The sequence below is a fragment of the Chiloscyllium plagiosum genome, unplaced genomic scaffold (assembly GCF_037043375.1).
Source record: "Chiloscyllium plagiosum isolate Xiang-an unplaced genomic scaffold, Cpla_swu_hap1 HiC_scaffold_16, whole genome shotgun sequence".
Lineage (NCBI taxonomy): Eukaryota > Metazoa > Chordata > Chondrichthyes > Orectolobiformes > Hemiscylliidae > Chiloscyllium > Chiloscyllium plagiosum.
The window spans coordinates 86,194,617-86,208,038 of record NW_028270154.1 but is presented as its reverse complement, the minus strand read 5'-3'; the positions used below and the strand labels follow the sequence as shown (position 1 = coordinate 86,208,038).

Sequence of the window (13,422 nt, the reverse complement as noted above, 5' to 3'; positions counted from 1 at the left end):
AACACTGTTGTGCAGAGGGATCTGAGTATCCTGGTCCATGAATCATAACAAGTTAGTATCAGGGTACATCTAATGATTAGGAAGGCAATTGCAATGTTGGAACTTATTGCAAGAAGGAGAGGAATGCAAGTAGGAAGTCTTGCGGCACGTTGGCTCAGTGGTTAGCACTGCTGCTTCACAGCTCCAGGGTCCCAAGTTCGACTCCATTCCTCGGGCGACTGTCTGTGTGGAGCTTGCACATTCTCCCCGTGTCTGCGTGGGTTTCCTCCGGGTGCTCCGATTTCCTCCCGCAGTCCGAAGATGTGCAGGTTAGTTGAATTGGCAATGCTAAATTGCCCATAATGTTAGGTGCATTAGTCAGAGGGAAATGGAACTAGGTGGGTTACTCTTTGGAGGGTCGGTGTGGCCTTGTTGGGCTGAAGGGCCTGTTTCCACGCTGTAGGGAATCTAAGCTAATCTTGCTATAATTGTTTTTGATTACTGTGTACAATTCTGATTGCCTTATTTAAGAAAGAATATAAATGTATGAGAAGCAGTTTGGAGAAAATTCACTTTACTGTCATTACGGATTGATGCTTTGTTATTTCATAAGGAAAGGTTGCACAGGTTAGGTACCAACTGAAGTTTGGAGGAATGGGAGGCAATCTTAGTGAAATATATAAGATCTGAGGGAACTGACAAGGGTGTTTTCCCTTGCGGGAAAGTTGAGACATAGCGGGCACATTTTTAAAGTAAAGGGATTCCTATTTAAGATGAAAATTAACAGATTTTTTTTCTCTCAGGAGGACTAGCCTTTGGTGCTCTATCCCCCAGGTGGAGGCTGGGTCATTCAATATTCTTAATTTGGAGCTAGATACGTTCCTGACTAACGAAGGAGTCAAACTTTATCAGCAGAAAGTAGAGTTGTAATGTGGAATGGTTGAGCAGGCTTGAGGGAACAGATAGCCTACTCCTGTTCCAGATTCTTATGTACATCTGAATGACACGCACTGTCAATGGACCTGTACTTTTTAATATTGGTACATACAATGGGCATGTAAACTTGAACTTTTATTGTCGGCTCATTATTATAATGACAAAATAAAAGAAGAATATTTACATTTTAAAAAACACTTTGTGTTCTTTGATTTCTTGGTTTCTCAATGCTGTTAGGTATTCCTGTTTGTTGCTTTTGTCTGTATTTTGAGAGAGTGCATAAGGCTGTTGACACTAAAATTAGTGCACGTTATGCAATGTGAGTATTGTATTACCTGTGGCTAGTCAGCGATTTTGATTGGGGATGGCATTTTTCTCAATCCTTAAGCACCCTCGCAAAGTTTCTGATCCCAATGGAGATTCTGTAAAAGGTACGGGATAGGGAATACTCACTTTGTAACCATGATACAGTGATGGATGGATTTGCTGTTTCACTCTTTCACACACATCCAAGCCACCCATTGTGGAATAGCATAGACTGACACTTAATAATGTCTCGGTTTCTTGAACTAACAAGACAAAGGGAAGTAGATGAATGGTGACAGCAATCTTTAATAAATGGAGGATCACCCTGTGCCCAGATGTCAGTTTTAACTGTACAGTGGTTAGCACTGCTGCCTCACAACACGAGGGACCTGGGTTTGATTCCTGCCTTGGGCGACTGTCTGGGTGGAGTTTACATGTTCTCCCTGTGTCTGCGTGGGTTTTCTCTGAGTGTTCCGGTTTCCTCTCTCAATCCAAAGATGTGCAGGTTAGGTGAATTGGCCATGCTAAATTGCCCATAGTGTTCAGGGATGCGTGGGATAGATGCATTAGTCAGGGGTAAATGTAGAGTAATAGGTAGGGGAAGGGGTTTGGGTGGGTTACTCTCTGGAGGGTTGGTGTGGACTTGTTGTGCCAAATGACCTGTTTCTACACTGCAGGGATTCTATGATTTCTATTCCTATTGAGGAATATTAACTGAACTTCAGTCTGAAAGTGTTCCTTTGTCTTTCAGAACTCTCAACAATAACAACATCAGCCTTATCCCATTGACCAGTTTCAACCACATGCCAAAACTAAGGACTTTGTGAGTATTTGCATTTTGCAGCTTTTCAATAACAAAATTGCCCCTATACTGTTTCCATTCTTTCACAGACTGGTGCACGTTAATTACCCATTCGTATTGTCACTTGGAAAAGTAATGCTGAGATATCTTATTGGAATATTGCAGTCCGTAGTGCTGTTACAGGGAGGGAGATATCGATCCAGTGACACTGGCAGAACAACCACAGAGTTCCACACCAGGATGGTGTGTGTTTTTGTGTGCTATATTCTGGGTCAGTGGCCTCCAACACTCATTGGTTATTATAATGTATTTTGCATGAAACTAGATTGTCAAAGAATTTTTATTTTGTTGCTCAAGCAGAAATATTAGCAACGGAAGAATCCTTAAGAATTTTTCAAAGCTAACTATATGTCCTGTTCAAGTACAAGGAAGAAGCAAAAGAATTGCAGGAAACAAATACCCAATTCAAGGTGATAGCAGACATGATAAGGGTTGAATGGCCTTCTCTATGCTGTAATAGTCTTTCATTCTAGTTGTAGTCAATAACGTGTATGTGCGGGAGTGACTCTGCGTGTTGCGTGCCCGATGTTTACTGGTATGGTTTGGGCTTGTTGTATTACTGTTTCTAAATGAATAAGACTGAGACAAGAAATCTAGCGCACCAGCAGATAGTGAGTATGAGCTAAATCAAGAAGCTGTGATTAGAGCACAGGAATCGTGATATTTAAAGCCCTGTATATTGTAGAAAAAAGTCAGTTTCAGAATTACACTATCTTGAGATCTTGGGAAAGAATAAAATTCATTAATATTATAATTAAGGGGTTTGGAGAGGGGTTTTTCATTTTAATTGTTCCTTCTGCACATCTATCTTGCTACTTTCAGTCAGTCTTTACTGTCAGCTGTAGGCAGCCATAAGATTTTACCATTTCCTGCCAAATCCTTAAGCAGATGGAGTGAGGTGGTGTCAGTATCTCAGGTTTGGATATGTACTTTGTTCTTCATTAAGGCTGAATCTGAATATAAATCTGAATATTTACACTTGTAAAATAGAGATGATACTAAAAAAAAATTGGACCCAAATTGAGCTTATAGAGTTAAATTTTGAATAATTCAAAATAAAAAGTGGGTGTAAAACTGGATAAGGACTATTCTCAGCTGGCCTCTAAATGTGAATCTTGCATGTAACACAACAATATATTGTTTTGTAAAGGTGCCAAAGGACATGAAGCAAAGACAGGCAAATACAGCTACAAATTAGCCATGGTAGAATTTACGGGGAGATTTAATGGAGTGACTCAGTGGTTAGCACTGCTGCCTCACAGCACCAGAGCCCTGGGTTTGATTCCACCCTCAGGTGACTGTCTGTGTGGAGTTTGCACATTATACCTGTGTCTATGTGGGTTTCCTCTCACAGTCCAACTATGTGGAGGTTAGCGTGGATTGGCCATGCTAAATTGCCCATAGTGTCCAGGGATGTGCAGGCTAGGTGGATTAACCACGGGAGATGCAGGGTTACAGGGATGGGATGGATCAACATGTAATCAACCTGCCAAAAACATGCCAGTTTTTGAAGGATCATTGAGTAAATGGTATCGGACCAGTTGCCAAAACAAAAGCAGAACATTGGTGTGGAGTTTGCACATTCTCCCTGTGTCTGTATTGGTTTCCTTCAGGTGCAATTCTTTCCTCCCACAGTCCAAAGATGTGCAGGTCAGGTGAGTTGGCCACGCTAAATTGCCCATAGTGTTAGGTGCATTAGTCAGGGGTAAATATAGGGTAGGGGTAAATATATGGGTCTGGATAGGTTATTCTTCAGAGGGTCGGTGTTGACTTGTTGGGCCAAATGGCCTGTTTCCAAACTGTAGATAATCAAATCTAATCTAATCCTCCCACAGTCCAAACATGTGCAGGTTAGGTAGATTGGCCATGCTAAATTACTGACAGTGTCCAGGGATGTGCAAGATAGGTAGATTAGCCACGGGAAATGCAGGGTTACAGGGATAGGAAGGCGGGGGTGGGTTCTGTGTGGGATGCTTTTTGGATGGCCGGTGTGGACTCAATGGGCCTGCTTCAACCCTGTGGATTCTATGAGCAGATTGAAGGGGCTGAATGACCTTTTTTCTCCATTAAATGGCCGATCGACAGAGAGTTACTGGACAAGACCCCCTTGGTTGAGAGGAGTGGGATTTGAACGTATTACACTTGGCAAAACGAAAAATGTGCATTGGCAATAAATAAGATAGAAATGTCAAGTGAGATGAAAGAACAGTGACGATTCACAGGCTGCTCAGCTTTGTCCTTGGCTTTAAAAACATTAATGTTAGTGCAGCCTAATTTACCTGATTAGGTAGAAGTTTTATTGCCACTCTAGAATCTCCTGGCTGTTTGCTATCGATCTGCTTCTAGTTGCTATCGATTGCCTCTGGGCAGGTCAGCAAAAACCCTTTCTTCCCTGTGTGTGTTTTTTTAAATTTCAGAGGTTGTTTAACGTCTGGGCTCTCGAGGGAATGGAGCTGACTAATCTCCTTTCTGTAATTAAATGTGGAAAGGAAGGAAATCGTATAAGGGGATTAGAGTGGGCCATTTCAGAATTGAATTCTCCGAATGTGTTCAGTACAAAGTGGTGACCTCTGCCTAAGAAAGGAGCTTGCTGGAGATTTAATTCAATGCCAACTGGTAATGGCTGTCAGTGAAGTCACCACTCTCTGCCCTCCGCTGAATAACTTGACTTTGTATGATCTTTTGTGCTTCTGCATTCCCTCCTTCACTGGTCTCAGTGATTCAGTGTGACTGAACACTGTGTTGGGGCAGAGCAGAGTTTGTGATAGAAACAAAACTCAATGCCTGTCCTGGAAGAGTGCCTGTATTCATCAATACCATCCCTCCTTTGATTCTATTTACCGGTGACGTTACTGAGCTGTGTTGCTTTTTCGGTGTGGTTGCCAATGATAGTCATTATCCTTAAGAATCTCTGCAGTGTGGAAACAGGCCATTCAGCCCAAGAATTCCACACTGACCCTCCAAAGAGCATCCCATCCAGAGTCACCCCTGCTTACCCTGCATTTCCCATGGCCAATCCATCTAACCTGCACTTGTTTGGATTTGGTGAGGAAACTAGAACACTCATCAGAAACCCATGCAGACACAGAGAAGAATGTGCAACTCCACACAGACAGTCACCCAGAGAGTGGAAGTGAATCCAAGTCTCTGGCGCCGTGTGGCAACAGTGCTAACCACTGAGCCACCGTACCTCCCTATTCCTCTCTTTAACTTAATAAACAAGTGACTCCTAACTTAAAATCCCACAAATCTGGTGGGACTGTGTGCAGTTAGATGTACAAGGTTACAGGAACCATTACTGGCATGCAAAACCAGTTATTTTCACATCCCTGTAACTTTGTCCTTGTTATTGTTTTGCATTGTGAATGCTATTGTTTAATTGATAAATTAGCCAGAGGAGCTAATAGAGATTTCTAATTCCATTCATGTGGAAAATGACTGGGTTAAAATCAGCAGAGCTCAGGTTTATTAATTACTCTCAACTAACATTGTATTTGAACAGCTCTATCTGCTAATGTTAACCCAGCTCCTTTACATGGCAATAGGGTTTAGTTGGTCCAGTCAGCAGTCTGTATCATTGATTATATTTTCCCTAGTACACTTCCAACCACTTGTAGCGACCCTTTGGTGGCAGTGCACATAACCTGCTGGGATACCTAGAGCTATTGGAATCAGCTAAAAGGTGTCTTTCCAGCACTACTTATGGGCTGTGAGGGTCAGGGTTGTCCACTCAGTAACCCCTCACCATCCAAATTGAACTTCAGTTCCTTACAGTCTTAGAGATGTACAGCATGGAAACAGACCCTTCGGTCCAAATTGTCCATGGCGACCAGATATCCTAAATTAATCTAAATTGATCCATTTGCCAGCACCCGGCCCATATCCCTCCAAACCCTTTCTATTCATATACCCATCCAGATGCCTTTTAAATGTTGTAATTGTACCAACCTCCACCACCATCACCTCCTCTGGCAGCTCATTCCATACACGCCACCCTCCACCTCCCCCCCCCCACCCCCGCATGATAAAGTTGTCCCTTAGGTCCCTTTTAAATCTTTCCCCTCTCACCTTAAACCTATGCCCTCTACTTTTAGACTCCCCCACCCCAGGAAAAAGACCTTGTCTATTTACCCTATACCCTATCCGTGCCCTTCATGATTTTATAAACCTTTATAAGGTCACCCCCTCAGCCTCTGACACTCCAGGGAAACAGCCCCAGCCTGTTCAGCCTCTCCCTGTAGCTCAAACACTCCAACCCTGGAAACATCCTTGTAAATCTTTTCTGAACCCTTTCAAGTTTCACAACATTCCTCTTGCAGAGGGATCAGAATGGAATGCAATATTCCAACTCCTGTACTCAATACTCCGACCAATAAAGGCAAGTATACCAAACGCCTTCTTCACCACCTACTTCCAAGGAACTAGGAACCTGCACTCCAAGGTCTCTTTATTCCGACTGTTGCAATCTGAACTTAATCATTGTGATACAATGCCAACCTGAAATCTCCTCATGCAAATCCGACAATCTCCCTCTGCCTTGTTCCCTCTATAACTCCCCATTAAACAGAAAATAGGAGAAGGAGTAGAACATTTGGCCCTTCAAGCCAGTTTCTCCATTCAATATGATCTTAGCTGATCAACCAACTCCATACTGTCTTCCCAATTACACCCCATACCCTTAGGTTCCTTCAGCCCAAGGAACTATATTTAACTCTTTCATGAAAACATTCAATGTTTTGGCCTCAATTGCTTTCTGGGACAGAGAAATCTTCAGGTTACCCATTCAATGGGTGAAGACATTTCTCCTTCTCTCAGTCTTGAGTGGCTGTACCTATATCCTTTGAAAATGACCCCCTGGTTCTGGACTCCCCGGTCATTGAGAGCATCCTTCCTCCATTCACCCTGTCCAGCCCTGTTAGAATTTTATAGATTTCTGTGAAATCCCCCTTCATTCTCCTAAACTCCCAGTGAGTATGGTCCCTGACCACAGCACGGTGGCTCAGTGGTTAGCACCACTGCCTCACAGGGCTAGCGACCCAGGTTCAATTCCACCCTCAGGCTGTGTGGAGTTTGTTCATTCTCTGTGTGGGTTTCCTCCGAATGCTCCGGTTTCCTGCCACAGTCCAAAGATGTACAGGTTAGGGTGGATTATCCATGGGAAATGCAGGTATGGGGGGAGTGGGGAGGGTCCAGGTGGGGTGTTCTTTGGTGGGTTGTGAAATGAGACCACTTTTAGTCATGGATGACCATGGGTTGCATCCTCATTTTTCTAACATGCTGCTTCATTGAAGCAACGTCACTTGTGACTGAAGAGACTAATGCTGAAGTGACAGTCCCTGTCACAGAGGTCACATCTGTATGTGGTTGTTGATCTGCTCGAGCTGCTGCATTCCTCCCTTGGTGCCCACTTGTCTGCTGCAGTGATCATCAGCTTCTTTTCCCCTGTTTGGAGGTGTTGGTTCAGGGTGCTGCTCCATCTCGTGCAGTCAGCTGCAAGCCGTTCCCAGGATTCCATAATGATATCAAGCGTCTTCATGTCTCTCAATCAGGCATCCTTGAAGCGCAGCTGGGGGCACCCAGTGGGTCTCTTCCCGAATGCGAGATCTCACAGAGGATATCCTTTGGGATATGGCCATCCTCCACGCGGTGGACATGACCCATCCAGTGCAGTCTCCGCTGCCTGAGCAGCGTGTACATGCCGGGAAGGTCAGCGCGAGATAGGCCCGCTGCGTTGGACACTCTTGTCTTGCCAGGATACGGTGGATACTCCTGAAGTGGAAGATGTTCAGTCTTCTCTCCTGTCTGGCACAAGTAGTCCACGTTTCACTGCCGTACAGCAGTGTGCTTATGACGAGGCGTTGTAGACTGACATTTTTGTCTTCACTGTCAGCTTGGGATTTGTCCGTACTTAAGTTGTGAGGCAAGCAAGATTCAGTGGGTTGGTGTGGACTCAATGGGCTGAATGGCCTGCTTCTGCACTGTAGGGATTCTGTGATTCTAACCAACCAGTCCGTCTTCGTATATCAGTCCGGCCATCTAGGAGTCAGTCTGGTAAATCTTCAATGCGCTCCCATAACCAGAAAGATCTCCTTCAGTTAAGGAGACCAAAACTACACACAGTACTCCACGTGTTAGTCTCGCTGCTATCCTGTACTGTTGCAGCAAGACATCCCTGCTTCTGTACGCGAATCCTCTCCCGAAACGACCAATGTACCATTTGTGTGCTATGCCTGAATTACCTTTAGTTACTGGTATACGAGACACCCAGGTCTTATTGCATCTCCCCCTTTCAAACTTCACTAAAATGCAGGTCGTTCTGCTATAACGCAACAGTTGTGTTCCTGTGTCACCTCATGCTATAGAAAATCATTAAACCCATTCAATAGAAAGCTCACATTACCCAAACAACGTCTATAATTCATCAATCGCATTATAGCCAATTTGCGCTGACAAAATGCATATTATAGTAGAGCGACCCGTAGCAAAAATCAAAGCTTAACACTTCCATAATTCCAAAATGCTGACAACATTCGTTTCAGCGCAATATTTCTTCTTTGTCCAGCCTTCTAAATGAGCCCATAGCACGTACAAATAAACTGCTGTATTGAAAGTGAAGTGTAACAAAAGGCTTCTCTTGATTTGCAGGTACAACTAACTTTCCATCAGCTGTATTTCAGGCAGTGTACATGAAAGCATGGTTTACAACTCTGGCACCTTGAAAACAAAACGTTTCTGAAGCAGGTTGGCCTGATAGAATAAGAAGGACTTTTTCCAAGATAATCCAGATATCTTGCATTGGAACAATATGGATATATATTGTACTTTATTTGAAATATATCCTCGTATTTTTAGTTTTGATGTGGTTCTGCCCATAAAAAAATTTAAAATTACTTTGGACGGTGTAGATGTTCAAAGTTTGGGTGAAGATTTGTAGCTCAGGTGCTCGTTGTTGTGGTTCTGTTCGCCGAGCTGGGAATTTTTGTTGCAAACGTTTCGTTCATCAAACTGACATCCTCAGTGCTTGGGAGCCTCCTGTGAAGCGCTTCTGTGGTGTTTCCTCCGGCATTTATAGTGGCCTGTCCCTGCCGCTTAAATACGAGAATCAATTTCTTCTGAATACATCGAGCACAAAGCAGACTGTTCTGAAAAAGTTGCTTCAGACTCGAGACATTAACTCTGTCTCTTTCTCTCCACAATGCTGACAGACTTGCTGAGTTTCTCCAGCACTTTCTATTTTTATTAATTTATTTACCAATATAAATATCCTACTTGCCATCACCAGTGTGATGTGTAATGTCTACATAAAGCACTGCAGAAGTCAGGGGTGGGGTGGGGGGGAGTCATGGCTTAATGGTATTATCACTGGACTGTTAATCCAGAGATCCAGATAATGTTCTGGGGTCCCAGGTTCGAACCAATTCAATACGAATGCAGTTAGAAGAGAATCTGGAACTCAGAGTCTAATGATGGCCATGGATCCATTGTCGATTGTTGGTTCACTGATGTCCTTGAGAGAAGTACCATCCTTCCCTGGTGTGTCCTAGTGGGATTCCAGACCCATAGAGATGGGGTTGACTCTTGGACATCAAATGCTATCTAACCAGTGAGGACCTCATCCTGTAAATGAATTTTAAAACAAAAGAAACTTTCCATGACGGAACTTTGGAAAATCTTCACATGCAGAAAGACACAGTGAGAGAATGCATTTGAAGATGTAATTTGTATTGATGAACCACCACCTATTGATGACTTAGGCAAGCATTACTGCTGCTTCAGAATCACGGGAATGAAATCTGGAAATTGCTGCCTTACAGCAATGTGTTATGATCCAATTAAGAGAATACTAGCTAAAATGGCTTTTTGTTATAATCAGTCTTGATGGACTATAAGCTTTCAAAGGTTAGAATACATGGAAGACTCAAGGATACAGCAATTATTGGCAAATTTCCAGGGTTGAATGGAAATCCTGAAAAAAACTTCATTATACAAGTTTGAACATGAGATGTTCTGAACAGGAAAGGTAATGATTCTAAACCATATACGTGACATTCAGGGTGAGTATCAGGTAAATTTGAGTCAGCAGAAAACTTGTGATTGGTCACCTCACAGACTACACTTGAAAGTTGAAGTTACCAAGGCAGATCCCACACAGATTTGACTGATTCTGTGGGTCAGCAAACCTTATTCAAACTCTATTCTGAGGAAGGGTCACTCAACCAAAAATGTTAACTCTGATTTCTCTCTATAGATGCTGCCAGACCTGCTGAGCTTTTCCAGCAATTTCTGTTTTTGTTTCTGATTGACAGCATCCACAGTATTTTTGGTTCTCATTGAAACTCTGTCTGTTTTATAATGAGTTCCATTTCTTCACTTTTGAAGATTTGGCCTTGGAATGTCATCAAAGCCTCAAACGTGTGCGTCCATCTTGGGAGTTCAATTCTCTCCCATACATATGTTTCCCCAAGGTTCCTGATGCTGCTCCCACACATCCAACTGTTGTCACAATTGCTGCATTCAGTAAACCTGCTTGATTCAGCTGAATTGCACTAAGTCTTGATGCTCCTCAGCTGTACCAAGTAAATGCTGCTTATGTGCTTTCTTCAACTCATCCTCAGCTGTGATGAACTGCAAGTTGCCTTGAGGGATGCTTTTTTTTTTCCTTTTTCCAACAGCAGAACCCCTAGTCACTGTAACTCCCGCTGAGTCTTCCACTGTGGGTCAGCAAATCTTCCAGCAGCAACACCTGAAGTCTAGTTCCACTTCAACTACATCAACACTCCCTCACCCTTCAACAGCCTCCCCCAGCAAACACACTGCTCTGAACTTTAGAGTAGATTCCCTACAGTATGGAAACAGGCCCTTCGGACCAATAAGTCCATACTGACCTTCTGAAGAGTAACCCACCCAGACCCATTCCCCTTACCCTATATTTACCCCTGACTAATGCGTCCAATATTTTGGGCAATTTAGCATGACCGATTCACCTGACCTGCATATCTTTTGGATTGTGGGAGGAAACCAGAGCACCCGGAAGAAACCCAGGGAGAATGTGCAAACTCCACACAGACAGTCGCCCGAGGCGGGAATTGAATCCAGGTCCCTGGTGCTGTGAGGCAGCAGTGCTAACCACTAAGCCACCATGCCACCCACTTGAAGGTTTACAGAATGCCTTTAAGTTGACTTAGCCCTGAATTCCTCTGGACTTCCAATACTGCAAACTTTGCAGACACCAAGTGTCGAACTAAATAAACCCACCCGCTATTTTTTAAATCTTCATCTATTCTGATTCTATTAAACAAACATAGGTAGCCTCTGACAGTCACTAAAAGGCAGCATTTTAATTACTTTATCGTACTCGCTGTTAACCTCTTTTTATAGATTTATGAATTCAACCATTCAAGTGAACTGTACTTCAAGGTGCTGTATCCCATTTTCTGTTGTTAAATTTTGGTTTCTAAAACAAAAATTCATACTACAAAACATGAAACATGAACAATGCATAACTGTGGGAGTACTATTTACAACATGACTGGATCAGATCCTGTATAAGATTTACTACCATCATGTTGAGGGAAACTAGAAATGGATAATAACTTGTCCTTGACTGGGGCATCCACAATCCTAGAATGAAACTGAACAATTTAAGTTTTTAACCATGCAAACTGATTAAAGAATGTTGATTTCTGAACTGAAATCTTTGGACAAATGTGTGCTGCAATGGGTCCCACTTGATAAGAAGTCCAATAAAGCTCAGAACCCAGTTATTCAGAGCCCCACTCTTGCCAATAATGGACCTGCATGCTGTTGTAAGATAGATAATTTATTGTAAATGGAGTTGGAAGACCTCCCAATAAAAGTAACATTGAATCAGAGACAGGATCTCATCAAAATTGAAAGCTAATGTCACCAAAGAGTGGCACGCGCCTCGAGTGAAATGGCTTCTATTCTCTGATGATAAAGAGAGGAGCTAAAGGCATTACAGATATCCCAAAGATAATATTCCAAACTTATCAGCTACCTGATGAAGGAGCAGCGCTCCGAAAGCAAGTACTTCCAAATAAAACTGTTGGACTATAACCTGGTGTTGTGTGATTTTTAACTTTGTCCATCCCAGTCCAGGACCGGCAACCCCACGTCATTCCTAATTTATCATCATTCAGGAATTATTCCTTTCTTTTGCTACTTAAGAAAAGTGAGTGAGAGAGAGAAACCCAGGGAATTATAAATGATTTAGACTCACGTCTGTTGTTTGGGAAATTGCTAGAATCCATAATTAAAGATGGAGTGATGGAACACCTTGAAATTCTTTAGCTGAATAGAAAAAGCTAGAATCGATTTGTAAAAGGTTAATGAGCCTGTTTGAATTTTGTGAAGAGTTGAATTGGAGGGTTATGTCTATGGAGTTTGCAAAATCTCTCATGTAGTTAAACTTGAAGCTTATGGAATTACAAGCAACTTATTGATTTCAAAACCTACCTGCCATTGAGGTCTGTCATAATGTGTTTGATCAGAATGGTTGAAAATAACTATGAATTTAACTGAGAAACAGCTGACAGAAAAAGAATAATAGATTCTCCAGGTTAGCATGACATGACCAATTATGTCCCACAAAAAAAATTATGTTGTGGCTTCATCAATTCAATGTATTTAACACTTGAGATGATGGGATAGAGATCTCCCTTCGCTCTGCTAATATCCCATCCAATCTGATCTCCCATTACCTGTATACAATTAAAAGTAGAGCCTTGGGTAGTGTTGTAGAACAGAGAGACCTGAGGATTCGGGTACATAATTCTCTGAAGTTTGCATCGCCTATAGATAGGTTGGTTAAGATGGCATTTAGCGTGCTTGCCTTCATTGCTCAGACCTTTGAATACAAGAATTGGGACGTTACGTTGAGGTTGTATAAGACATTGGTGAGACTTGTTCTGGAGTACTGTGTGCAATTCTGATCACCCAGATAAAGGAAGGATATTATTAGTTTCAAGAGGGTTCAAGTGAGATTTACCAGGATGTTGGGGGGAATGGAGGGTTTGAGTTATAAGGAGAGTCTGGGACTTATTTCACTGGTGTGTGGGAGGTCAAGAGGTGACCTTACAGAGGTTTATAAAATCATGAGGGGTATAAATAAGGTGAATGGCAGATGTCTTTTCCCTAGGGTGGAGGATTTCAAGACTAGGGGACATGTTTTTAAGGTGAGAAGAGAAAGATTTGAAAGAGATGTGAGGGCCATTTTTTTACACAGAGAGTGATTCGTGTGTGGAATGAACATTCTGGGGAAGTGGTGGATGTAGGTACAGTTACAACATTTAAAAGACATTTGGTTAGGTACATGAATA

General features: G+C 42.6%; 1 protein-coding gene across 1 annotated transcript in view; it reads left to right on the top strand.

The window, feature by feature from the left end:
• LOC122556810 (slit homolog 3 protein-like) overlaps positions 1–13,422 on the top strand; it is a 685,608-nt gene that overhangs the window by 458,354 nt on the left and 213,832 nt on the right. The window contains exon 7 of the mRNA XM_043704014.2: positions 1,973–2,044. Within this exon, the coding sequence (XP_043559949.2) occupies positions 1,973–2,044 (72 nt within the window). The remainder of the gene's footprint in view (positions 1–1,972; positions 2,045–13,422) is intronic.